At 42.8% G+C, this 14,008-nt stretch overlaps 1 protein-coding gene across 1 annotated transcript in view; it reads left to right on the forward strand.

Annotated features, from left to right (window-relative positions):
- Positions 1–14,008, forward strand: part of LOC137564350 (A disintegrin and metalloproteinase with thrombospondin motifs 2-like) — a 418,259-nt gene that overhangs the window by 138,265 nt on the left and 265,986 nt on the right. Inside the window, exon 5 of the mRNA XM_068278125.1 lies at positions 6,530–6,613. Coding sequence (XP_068134226.1) covers positions 6,530–6,613 — 84 coding nt within the window. The remainder of the gene's footprint in view (positions 1–6,529; positions 6,614–14,008) is intronic.

A 14,008-nucleotide genomic window follows, 5' to 3' on the forward strand; every position in this document is an offset into this window, starting at 1 on the left:
GCTTCTTGGGACCCTCTGGAAGTTCACCGGCGTTGTTCTCTTCATGTCATACTGTGCCTCTTGAATATGGCCCCACCTACTCCTCCCATTCCCTCCTCTTCTTCATTCAATCACATCCCTTAAAGTAAACCAGAGATGAAGCACCCTCATGTATTTACCATATATATCAGTGGGAACATTGAGAAAACACCTACCCTGCTCTCTGTTTCATTCTTCACTGCTCAGCCTGCTTCTAATCTTCCCTGATAAAACCTCCAACTGAGCATTCAGTCTGGCATTGCTCAAGAATCCTTCACAAAAATACACAATTTATCCACTTTCATACATTATAGCTTTAATATAAACCATTCTATGGTACATTAAACCCACACATTTTATTTGTCCATCTCTTTTGTTCATTTAAACAGTTAATTTGTTTTTAGAATGTATTGGTACAATTCATAATACAATGGTAACACATTGTGTAAGCTACTAAATTGTTACATCTTTCTGATCCTGGAATGTTTATTTTACACTTGCTTACTCATTAGCCCTGCTAATGAAATACCTGGGGGAGGAGAAGGGGTAGCTGTCACTCCTTTACCACTGTATAGTGTTTTTATCTGCTTAGAGATAAATGGTGTAGTTTAGGACTTTGTAGGGAAGAGAGTGCAGAGACTTCATTTCACGTCATGGGGCAGCATCTGATGTGAAAATGAAGTCAGTATTTTTTACTTAATTTCCTATAGGGACACATTTAATGACTTACAGAAAAATCTGTAATGTTTACATGTAAAAATGCATTGTTACCTTTATGAAATACGATTTAGAGATTTGGTCCTGCTCCCTTTTTTCTCAGAGGCCAAAAAGACACGGTTAGAAACAACATGAGGAAATAAAACTAAAACTTGTAAGCATGGCTGTGAAGTTGGTATAAAAATCATCTGTTTCCAACTCTTCAGTTCATGAAGTCACAGACTTCGACTCCAGGTACCCAAAATTGCTCCGACTCCTTGACTCTGACTCCACAGCCCTTTGCAATGCTACAGCATGGCTACAAAAATCATATAATTTGGTCCCCGACTCCTCTGTTTATGAAACCTCCGAATCCAGGTACCCATAATTGCTCAAACACCTCGACTCCGACTCCACAGCCCTTTGTAAGCAACCATTGCCACCTTGTGGTGAGCGGGAAAGATGGCATGTTACAGTTGTAAGTGAAGAATGATTTTGTTACAATAATAAATGTGGGTTCAAAGCCACTTTAACCACCTGAGCGGTAAGGACGAGCTCAGCTCGTCCATACCGCCGCAGGGGATCGCATGGCCCCAGGTGGTTTTTTTTTTTAATAAAAATTGTTTTATATCATGTAGCTAGCACTTGACTAGCTACATGTGTCCCCCGATCGCTGCCGGCACCCTCTGATCCCCCTGATCGCCGCCCTTATACATACCTTCCCCCAGAACCCGCGATGGCGCAGCCTCTCCAATAGCCTCCAGGAGTCGCTATGGGGAGGATCAGGACTGCGCATGACGTCAGACGTCATGTCCGATCGTCGACATGGCGACAACAGAAGCTGTTTGGGGAAGATGCGGTTCTCGCGGGCTAGTTAAATATAGCCGGCAGCGATCGGGGGGATCAAAGCGGTGACTGGGGACTTGGGGCACATGTGTAGCTAGCCTAGTGCTAGCTACACTATTTACAACACATTTAAAACAAAAATTTCCCTCCCGCGGATGCATGTCCACAAAAATTGAACACCAGGGAGGTTAAATCTAACTTGGCCCACAGTACACTACAGGCACTTTACAGAACTGGACTATGCCCCAATGGGCTCTATTCACAAAATGTCTCATACTTGACTTATTTATTACCTAATTGATAAAAATAACATTTCAGCACATTTACAAGCAAAATAATCACTCAAAGTAAGTTGTTCCTGATTAACTTCATTTCAATATTCCTTTTCTTACCTAATTATAGTATATTTTTTCTCTTTGGGAGTTTAACCACTTAAGTACCAGCGGTCTCTGCCCCCTTAAAGACCAGAGACCGCTGGCAAAATAAGGACGGAATCCCGACAAATCACCACATATATGGCTATCATCGCCGCCCACTCTGCCATCTCTATGACGGCAGAGTCATGTGAGCTGGTCAGGAGCCTCTTTCATTGGCTCCTGACCGTGCCTATCAATGTAAGCCTATTAGAGTTGCTTACATTGATGGACATGGCCAGGAGCCAAGGTATTTAGCTCCTGACTGGCTCACAGGGCTCTGCCGTCATAGAGACAGGCAGAGCAAGTGAGCAGCGATGGGACACGGCTGGGGTTTCAGCGGCGAGATCGGCGGGAACAACGAAAATGGCGGATGTGCGGAGCGGCGGTGATTTAAATGTACACCCTGCCAGCCAGGTAACCACCAATACAGGGCGTAGATTTCACTCATCTTGGTCCTAAAGTAATTAAAAAAGTAACATAGATGAGGTTAAAACAGGTGAAAAAGCTTTGTCCGTCATGCACAGTGAGGTTTTTCCAGATCACAGTTGGAGAATGATCAGGGATTAGCTGGACCTAGAGCTCTAGGTAATGGTTGCTGCAATGGTGTCACTATAGGGAAGCAGGCCCTGTACATTTCCCTCCCTACCATACGTGGCCCATCAGAATTTTGCTATGGGGTTCCTTGTTTTGTAGTTACACCCCTGAGTAGCTGCTTTATGGTCAGTAGTGATGCTAATACAGTTGCCAGGAATAAGAGACATATTTTCATAGTACAGACTAAGGTCATTCAGACACGAGTGCAATATGCTGCAAAGCTGAAATAAAAGCCACATGGGAATTGGAAAATGTACACGCTGAACACATTAGAGACACAATGGTTCTAAGATCAAAGGATGTTGATGCAAGGAAGAGAGCGATTGGAGTGCCAGAGCTGAACTTGCAGATATGCTACAGAAACAATGCAGAATAACAGCAGAAGTGGAGGCTAAGCAACCAGTCATAAACAATGCAAATTGAAATAAGTTGTTAAAGAGGAGCTGTCGGCCATACTATTCCCCCCCCCCCACACACACACACACACACACACACACACACACACACACACACACACACACACACACACACACACACACACACACACACACACACACAGTGCTGCCCATAATTATTCATACCCCTGACACATTTTGACTTTGCGTTACTTTTATTCAGCCAGCAAGTCATTTTTGCGATGGGAAATGCCATTGGTGTCTCCCAAAAGATAATAAGACAATGTACAAGAGGAATTATAGAGGGGAAAAACATTTCTCAGCTTTTATTTACATTTGAGAAAAAAGTGTCTAGTCCCAAATTATTCATAACCTTCTCAATAATTAATAGAAACACCTTTTTTTGGCTATTACAGCAATTAAACGTTTCCTATAATTGCAGACCAGCTTTTTGCATGTCTCCACAGGTGTTTTTGCCCATTTATCTTTCGCAATGAGCTCCAAATCTTTCAGGTTGGAGGGTCTTCTTGCCATCACCCTGATCTTTAGCTCCCTCCACGGTCTCAATTGGATTCAAGTCAGGACTCTGGATGGGCCACTCCAAATCGTTAATGTTGTTGTCTGCTAACCATCTCTTAACCACTTGTTGCATCCTCCTTGGTCTGAAACCGTGGAACCCAGCAGTGTGCAGTGTCCGTTGGATTGTCTGCCTTGAGACATTGCCACCAGCAGAGCCCAGATTCACCAGGATGGCCTTGGTGGTGATCCCTGGATTCTTTCACCTCTCTCACTATCCTTCTGGCCAGCAGAGGTGTCACTTTTGGCTTCCGACCTCTGAGATTTTCCACAGTGCGGAACATCTTGTATTTTGTAATAATACTTTGCACTGTAGCCACTGGAACTTGAAATCATTTAGTAGTGGCCTTGTAGCCCTTTCCTGACTTCGGATTTGATTATTTTAATCGAATTGTATGAAAATTTCTGCCCCAAGAGCATGCCTGATTGATGAGGCAACCAATTTTGGGATGAAATTGGTCGCATGAATCGGTTGGACATGCTGCAAGATGCCGGGCCATCATGGTTGGTCGAGCACAATATCAGGACGAGCGATGAATGGGTCGAAACCCCTTATGCTGTCCCCTCAATGGTTAATGTGCCTCGTACGCTATTCTTTACATTTCAAAGTCCGCCGCTGGCTCCGTGCTGCGTCCTCCATCCATAGAAGCAACCTCACTTGGTTGCCAGCATACAGGTCGGCGCATGTGTTACGTCACACACACCCACGTTACGACAACCACATGTGGTATATGTATGGGTAGAGGACGCAGCTTTGAGGCAATGGCGGACACGGACGGGTAATGCACGGAGCACTGGGGGGGGCATTGACCATTAAAGGGGCCTGCGATGCGGCATCACAAGGCCAATTCCTGAACGATTTCAGCATGAAATTAATCGGGAATTGGCCTGTGGTATAAGTGCAGGCAACAAACCTCTTTCCGATCAGCGATTGATCTGTCTCTTGGTCGATCTGTCCATACATCGTCTGATGTACGGGCACCTTTACAGCAGGGCTGTGGAGTCGAAGTCGAGGAGTCGGAAGTCGGAGCAATTTTGGGTACCTGGAGTTGGAGTCTGTGGTTTCATAAACTGAGGAGTCGGAGTCAGCGTTGGAGTCGGATGATTTTTGTACCCACCCAACAGCCCTCCTTTTACAGAGCCACTAAGGGATGGGTCATAGCCCTAAGAATTCACCAAGAAATAATATCACCGATTTAGTCAAGTTACTTGCCCTAGATGTGGTATGGGCTGAATAAGTACTGTGCATTGAATACCTGTAAAAGGCGACAAAAATACAGTATATGATATCCAGATTACCTTCTGCATTTGCGGGAAGTTGGGAAAGGACTTGTCTTCCTTGCAAGGGCAGGATAATGCGGTGTAATAATTAGAGCTTTTGTAAGAGAGATACATTCTCTAACACTGCCTGGAGCCATTAATTAATTCTTCATCATGCATTGAGATGACATGGAATGCATTTCCTTTTCATTAGAAAAAAATGAGCCACAAAGTCATAGCTCAGAGTTCACTTCATTTTCTAGAAAGCCGGAACTGGGGGACAAGAGCCGTCTCACTCCATTGGTTTCCCTGCAGCCTCCTTATATTTCTGTCCTCTACAAGGACAGGCCGAAGCAATTATGACGATTTTCACTGTACATCACTTGATATACATTGAGGTCAGGTTTTTTGCAGATAGTTAAGCAGCTCAGCACATAAGCGCAGGAAATAAAGATAAAATATCTAGTATGCAAAGTGGACCTGAACAGGACAGAAGCTGGCCTTTGTTGTGCTGAAGTTTCCCCTCTTTAAAAGCTGCGACAGTCACATGTGCTGCTCTGTCCATGCGCCTCCTCAATTGCACTCCTGAGTGGTGAAAGTATTCCTTAAGTCGATCAAAAAAAACGAGATTTACTCACCTGGGGCTTGCCTCAGCACCCTGCAGCCGATCGGTGCCCTCGCAGCCCCGCTCCGATGCTTCTGTACCCGCCAGCGGACACTTCCGGTTTGGCCAGCACCGGCCGACAGGCATGGGAACGCGAGTGATTCTTCGTGTTCCCAGCCATAATATTGCCCCCTATGCTGCTATTGCGGCCAGGAGTGACTTAGGGATCACTTTAAGCACAGTGGCCGTGAGCATTCTGCACATGCGCGGTTACAATTGGCTGCTGCTGTGCACAGACATTTGGAAGCGCTATCAAGGAGGCTTGCAGAAAGAATAGAACGTACCCTATGGCTGCGATTAAGCCCAGTCACCGTTTTTTTAAGATCGAAGACAACAGCGCGATAAAGGGGAGGCCTGCAAAGCTGAGGGGCCACAAAGATTACGGGGGGGGGGGCTGGAAGTAGCCCCAGGTATGGCCACATCATGGTTTATTTTTTAGTTTAGGTGTGCTTTAAGGCTAGTTACACACCAGGACGTTGCGTTTAGGGGACATTATAGGGCACATAACGTGCCCCTAACGCAACGCCTGGTGCTCTCTGGTGTGGACGTCGGAGTGAGCCGCATTGTGCAGCTCACTCTGGCGTCCGTGATGCGTACTCTTGGACGTATGCGGCATCACGTGGTCCCGCCCAGCCAATCGCCGCACAGAGCGGCCGCACCAGGAAGTAAACACTGCATGTCACTGAGTGCAGTGAATATTAATTAGCCATGTGCCCGGCCGCTCTCCCCTCCTCCCCAACATGACTGAGCATGTGCAAACAGTCTAACGCGGCTTAAGCCGCCTAGAACGCATAGCATGCAGCACTTTGCTGCGTTACAATGTAACGCAACGTGGGCAGTGTGAACAGCCCACTTGTGTTACATTGCTGTGCGTTGGGGGAGCGTTACAGGCTGCACTAACGTGCGCCTGTAACGTCCCTGTGTGCAAGAAGCCTAAATGTATTTTGTGCAATACAAAATGGGCTAATTGTAGAACAGCAAACTTAAATGCAAACTAAACAAAAAAACTATATATTGCATTTCATCATAACCATTTTATAACTTCATTTAAACTTATTTTTCAGGTGAATGAAATCTACCATGATGAGTCACTGGGTGCCCATATTAATGTTGTACTTGTGAGAATAATTATGCTCAGCCACAGCAAAGTAAGTATACTGATATAAAGTAAAAATATATATCCTAATATATTGTTATATTTGTTCGGGTAAATTGTTTCCTTATTGCATTTTCCTGAGTAACTAATTTAATATATTCAATAATCTGTCTTTGAAAATTATAACGTACTGTAAATAATAAAGTGGGATTAAACTTAAACTAAAATTTAAAGAGAACCAGAGATGAGGCACTCTCGTGTATTCCACCATATGTATCAATGGGAACATGACAGTAAACATCTACTCTGCTCTTTGTTTCTTTCTTCACTGGTTAGTCTGCCTGTTATCAGCTCTGATAAGAATCCCCGACTGAGCATTCAGTCTGGCTTTGCCCCGAATGATTATAGCTGAGTTAGGCCCGGTTCACACTTGCGGTGGCCCTCCGGAATCGCCGTGCCGGAGCCGCACCGCCTGCAGAACGGACGGAACGGACGCACGGCATAGCAATTAAAGCCTATGCGTCCGTTCACATGGGTCCGTTCTGCAGAACCGGACCGGATCCGGGCCGGATCCGGACTCCGGCCTCCGTTCCAACATGCGCTATTTTTTCATCCGGCCCCTCCGGCAGCCGTATCCGGGGCGGAGCCGGACTGCACCATCCGGCCAATACAAACAAATGGGAACCGGAGGCCGCACAACACACTGGCTGAGAAATCCGGATGTTCTACCCCACTTCCTATGCGGATTTTTGCGGCGATATTGGCTGGGGACACATGGGCAAGCATTTTGGAGTGGAGCAGCACGAGCTGGAGGTGTTGGCAGGATGTTGGCAGCATGTCGGAGGTGGAGGTGAGTGCTAAACAGCAGAGGGCCTGATTCCACAGGTCCCCCTTCTGCTGACCTCCCAGACCCCAACATTTTTTTTTTTTTTTTACGTTAACTTTGCCAAACGGATCTGGATCGCATCCTGATTACCACCTGATGCAACCTGACCGGATCGGATCCGGATCAGAACCGTACGGTTCCGATCCGGATCCGGTCCGGATCCGGTCAGGTCATCCGGTCCGTTTGGCAAACAACCGCTAATGTGAACCGGGCCTTAGTCTTCTGTGATGTCTTTTCAAGCCCAAGTGTGCCCCCCTTGTGGCTCTGATTTCCGCGTACGTTAAAAAGAGGCGCTGGGAAAAAAGGGCGCGGGGTTTTAAACGATAAGCATGGATAACGTTTAAAAATGTATTGTACTGTATTTCGTTTAAAATTAATGTTTTATAAAGTTATAAATCATTAAATAATGTGCATTAAATCAGCAATTGTAAAAACGTTAATCTTTCGTTTAAATAGTGAAACGTATAATAACGTTTAAAAAAAATACTAAGTAACCCTCCCTGTACCTACCCCTAACCCCTAGACCCCCCTGTTGATGCCTAAACCTAAGACCCCCCCTGTTGGTGCCTAAGTAACCCTCCCTGTACCTACCCCTAACCCCTAGACCCTACTGTTAGTGCCTAAACCTAAGACCCCCCTGTTGGTGCCTAAACCTAAGACCCCCCTGTTGGTGCCTAAACCTAAGACCCCCCTGTTGGTGCCTAAACCTAAGACCCCCCTGTTGGTGCCTAAACCTAAGACCCCCTGTTGGTGCCTAAACCTAAGACCCCCCTGCTGGTGCCTAAACCTAAGACCCCCCTGTTGGTGCCTAAACCTAAGACCCCCCTCTAAACCTAAGATCCCCCTGTTGGTGCCTAAACCTAAGACCCCCCTGTTGGTGCCTAAACCTAAGACCCCCCTGTTGGTGCCTAAACCTAAGACCCCCCTGTTGGTGCCTAAACCTAAGACCCCCCTGTTGGTGCCTAAACCTAAGACCCCCCTGTGATAAGCATTAATAACGTTTCAAAAACATATTGTGCGTTTTTTTCGTTTAAAAATAATGTAAAAAAAAAAATTGTACTGTTTTTCGTTTAAAAATAATGTTTGAAAAAAATATTGTATTGTTTTTCGTTTAAAAATATTATTAAAAAATGTATAAATCATTAAATAATGTGTAATCATGAGAAGCAGTAATAAAACATTAAGTCTCCGGGCGCCGCTTTTAAAACGTTATTTTTCTCTGGCGCCCTTTTTTCCTATCGGGCGCCCATTAAACGATATTTATTATGGGAGTGAATGGCGGCGCCCGATTTGTCCACTAGCCTCCTGCGCCCTTTTTTACTGTTACCCTGATTTCCTGCTATGAATCCTCATAGCAGGAAAGCAGAGCCAGGAGAGGGTGGGCTTGGGCTTAAAAAGACATTACAGAAGACTGACTCAGCTATAATCATTTGGGGCAAAGCCAGACTGAATGCTCAGTTGGGGATTCTTATCAGAGCTGATAACAGGCAGCCTAACCAGTGAAGAAAGAAACAAATGTCAGAATTCTAGCGGTTTTATTTATGCAGGAAAAAGCTGTCATAAGTGTATGGTTTAAGCTTTAATGTTCTATGCAAAATTTCAATGTGAACTGTAAAGTTATAGTACTTCTTTAATATTGCTATGTGACTGAGCATATTCCAGGCTGTAAAGCTTAAAAGATTTTAACTTGCAAGCTGGAAGATTGTTGACATGTTCAGTGGCTTGAACGCCATCACAGCCAGCAAGAATATAATGCCATGTTTTGACTATGATTGTCCTTTGGAATGTCAATAAGTTCCAAGGTTTTTGTATTGTCCCGTATTTAGGACAATGATACCATCTGGAGGGTTCATACTTTAATAAAATCAACATTATTAATAGATTGTTATTTGTTATGAAATGCCGACCTCTGCCGGTGGACATTATATTTATTTTATAAGAAAGACAAAAATATAGACATTGATTTTATATTATTAAGATTTAATATGTAATTATTCCTTATATGATTCATTGTTTTAAGAAGAATTATATAATAAGCTTTATATTTAAATAAGTATATTAGAAGCCCTGTATGTTTTAATAAGCCTTAAATTGCTGAAGGCTCTTGCAGGTCTGTGTTAGTGTCAATCTGACCTGGGAAAGTACCAAGACATTCCAACATAATTAACAGGGAACACTTTATCAGAAATGCGTCATGAATGACATTGTTTAGTCTCCATGTCTGGGTCAGCCAACAGACAAGATGGCTGTTGACGTCCATTTTTAATTACGTGCGTCAGAAATGACCTAAACAAAATGTCAAGCACTCCAAATGACGTTAATTCCCACAAGATAAGGTAATTAAGAATTTATAAACAATAATATTGTGACTTAGGTAATCAAAACATGATAAAGCATTGACGCACGGAAGCTTTAGCCAATCAGAGCCTGGGATTCAGGGAAAGTTCCAGATTAGGCAGCCATATTGCCTCCAGCCCCTATAAAGGTAGGAGCTGTAAGCTCATAGTTTGCAGAAGCCCAACAATCTCCTGAGAAGACACATGAGGCAGAAGCTACCTTCCCACACGTAGTTCTAGATGCTGAAGAGATGACAGAGAAGGGGTAATATGCTTAATATTCTGGTGATTTACTTTATTAATTTTTCAGCATTAAGTTTTATTAAGATGTTAGCAAGAAGTTTTTAGAAGCTATTTTTTATGCTATTTCTTTAAGAAGATTACTACAAGTTTTACACAGCTACTAGATACACAGTTATTGATACAGATGAGACTACTTTTGATCTTATTCTACATAACACAACTGTTATATTCTTTTTTTGAATGTACTTAGAAGATTGATGATCGTTTGGCTATAAAGCCTTGATAAGATGGAATACTGTTATAAGGAAACACTACTTGGAACTGTTCATATTTTGTATATATGCTGTATGATAAGCAAATACATTTTTTTTATATAAAATCATATACTGAGTGCTTGGATTCAATTCAAGGTATACCGTCAATCTATAATTACTGTCATAAAGGGTTCAGACCCCACTATGCCGGATTTATATGATAGCAACGCTTTAAGGGCTGGTCCTTTACTGAGTTGGCAATCACGAAAAAGGCAAAAACCGCCCAGGTTTTTGACACAAAGAGCAGAGTAGATGTTTACTGTCATGTTCCCATTGATATACATGGTAAAATACATGAGGGTGCTTTGTCTCAGGTTCTCTTTAAGTACTGTTTTTACTCTTCGGTACAAAAAAGAACATTTGAAAGCATTCTCTGTTTGTAAAAATGTTTACTTTCAATGCAGAGAGCAGTGAAAGTTTGTACTGCTTTGCTAATCTCTTCTAATCTGCAAATGTAATTATTCCCGGCCAGGATAAGTGCTCTGCTTAGCCTTTTCACTCTGCTCCCCCTCCCTCCTCTGCTAAAATAGAAACATTGCTATGGCAACAGCTGAGTGACTTCAGTAGAAGATGGAAGGGGAGCAGAGTGAAGAGACCAGGCAGACCTCTTCCAGCAAGCATTGATTACATTTGCCTATTAGCAAAGCAGTACAAATGTATACTGTGCTCTACATTCAAAGACCTTAGACCTTTTTTCACACAGGGAATGCTTTCAAATGTTCTTTAATGTACCTAGGAGTAGCTACTTTAATTTTACTTTAGGTAGTTTAATCCCAAACTCAGAACTAATGTCGCCCCAAAGGAATTTCAGTTAGGTGAAGGCATATCCAGAAATTCTATATGTGCCTAAAATATATGCTTCAGGCACAGTGGTTATATAGCTTTCCATAATTGAAGGTCATTCCCATACTAAGTATAAATACAGACCTCCTCATCACCATAAGACTTCTTATTCCAATGTCTATTACTCAAGTTCCATTGCTAAAGGAAGGAATTATTAACTTTTCTGGGTTAAGATTTGTATTTGGTATTGAATGTTGATAAGTGATGCCAAAGACCCCCGTCCTAGTTTGGATGATTGTAATAGTTTGACCTAGATGGCCTCTTCATTGCCTCTTGGGAAAAGTTTTCTCCTCTGTTCACCATATTCAAAAAAGTCCCTTCTACTTGCGGCGTAAGTTCCATCACACAGTAGTCCCACAATATATATGTCAATCCAATATGTCTGTACAAATAGTTCATATAAAAGGATGAATAACCATCTGCTGCAGTGCTGAGAATCCTATAAAATTGCCAATGCTATTAATTACTCAAGTGCTGATTAATATAAAACATTTAAGAAATTGCTGCCGGACTTAGCAAACTGGCCTGGAAGTGGTCACCTAAGTGAGCCACCCACGTAGATGGACTGCCACTATCCCCACCTTACCATTATTGTGGTTCTATACAGGGGCCTACATTCCATATGGTCTACAGAGCAGGTTTACTCTGTTATTGACCTGAGGAAGCAGGCAATTACCCGTGAAATGCGTTGTCAACAGACTAATCTTTATCAACAGAAATCTTTTCCATTAAATTGGTGTGCATTATCAGAAGAGGTAAGATACCGTTATCTATTTTTTAATTTTGAGTGATATAGACCACAACATACAGATTATTGCTTACTGGGCACCTCCCCAAAAACCCTTCATAAGTTTTATGGGCGCCTCTCATGTTTCTGTACCATCCACCTGTTGCTTCTCATTTCTGCTGTGATACATTTTTTCTTTCAAATGAACGTGTACCTGTATTGCTGCATGTTTTTATACCACACGTGAACTATGCATTTTACACTTGTGTTGCTGAATATTAACTAGTGCTGTGCGATACTATTTATGTATCTATGGTCCCCTCTATTGTCTGTTTTGCACCACAGAAGTTGCAGGCACTATATGTAAAATTAACTCTAAAAAAGTAATTAAAAAGTGGTCTGAAAGCCAGCATTTCTACTTTGCTCTAAAAGATTCCTCACAGCTTGAAAGCTACTATCCCAGATTTTTTTCTTAGCAGAACATCACTGAAATGGGTAAACAAAAGCACTTTGTCCTGCTATTCAGCTTCAATCTGCATCCAAACTGTAGATAACAGTATCTTTGTTTACATACCAATCTTGTTACAGTGTGTGTAAACACAGTCTAACAAGTGAAAAGGAAATCTCTGTGCTTCAGACACACACACACACACACAGACACACAGACACACACACACACACACACAGACACACACAGACACACAGACACACACAGACACACACAGACACACACAGACACACACAGACACACACAGACACACACAGACACACACACAGACACACACACAGACACACACACAGACACACACACAGACACACACACAGACACACACACAGACACACACACAGACACACACACAGACACACACACAGACACACACACACAGACACACACACACAGACACACACACACAGACACACACACACAGACACACACACACAGACACACACACACAGACACACACACACAGACACACACACACAGACACACACACACAGACACACACACACACAGACACACACACAGACACACACACAGACACACACACAGACACACACACAGACACACACACAGACACACCCAGACACACACACACAGACACACACCCAGACACACACACACAGACACACACACACAGACACACAGACACAGACACACAGACACAGACACACAGACACAGACACACAGACACAGACACACAGACACAGACACACACACACAGACACACACACACAGACACACACAGACACACACAGACACACACAGACACACACAGACACACACAGACACACACAGACACACACAGACACACACAGACACACACAGACACACACAGACACACACAGACACACACAGACACACACAGACACACACAGACACACACACAGACACAGACACAGACACAGACACACACACAGACACAGACACAGACACAGACACAGACACACACAGACACAGACACACACACACACACTTAAGAAAAGCTCATTAGAAGTTGTTAATATATAATAAAAGCAGTTTAAATAAAATACAATGGCAGCTTTCATGGTACGATAAACTACACTTTGGAAACTTGTAATTTGCAGACAGACAATATTACTTATGTACAAAAGCAAATATGATAACTGTATGAGTAATGCAAAGTAGGAAAACACCTTTTTTATTGAATGTTATGTTGAAGTTTCAGACCATTTTAAGGAAAAGATGCACCTTACATCCCAGCACATTGTTCTTGTGAAATACCCCATTTACTTGATAGGCAAACATATAATTGCCATTGTTCAATTTACGTTTCCTCCCAAGTTTTTTCCTAGGTGATATTTCCACACCTTATCAATAGAATGCTTTCTAAACCACCAGCAAGCAAGAAAATACTGAATAATTTTGACAGTACTTTTTCACTTACTTTTTGGTACCTCTTTCCATTGCAGAGTGCTGAAAAGTTATTTTAAACAGAAAATAAATATCTTTGAAGAAAATTTCCATTGAATAAGGGCCACAGTTTGTATTTGTCAAAAATGTATAGCAAGAAGGCTTTAAAAATGGTGCTATAGCTAGTTTCTACTTATCAACAAACTTCCTGAAAATCCAATATAC

This window comes from Hyperolius riggenbachi, chromosome 3 (assembly GCF_040937935.1).
Source record: "Hyperolius riggenbachi isolate aHypRig1 chromosome 3, aHypRig1.pri, whole genome shotgun sequence".
Classification (NCBI taxonomy): Eukaryota; Metazoa; Chordata; class Amphibia; order Anura; family Hyperoliidae; genus Hyperolius; species Hyperolius riggenbachi.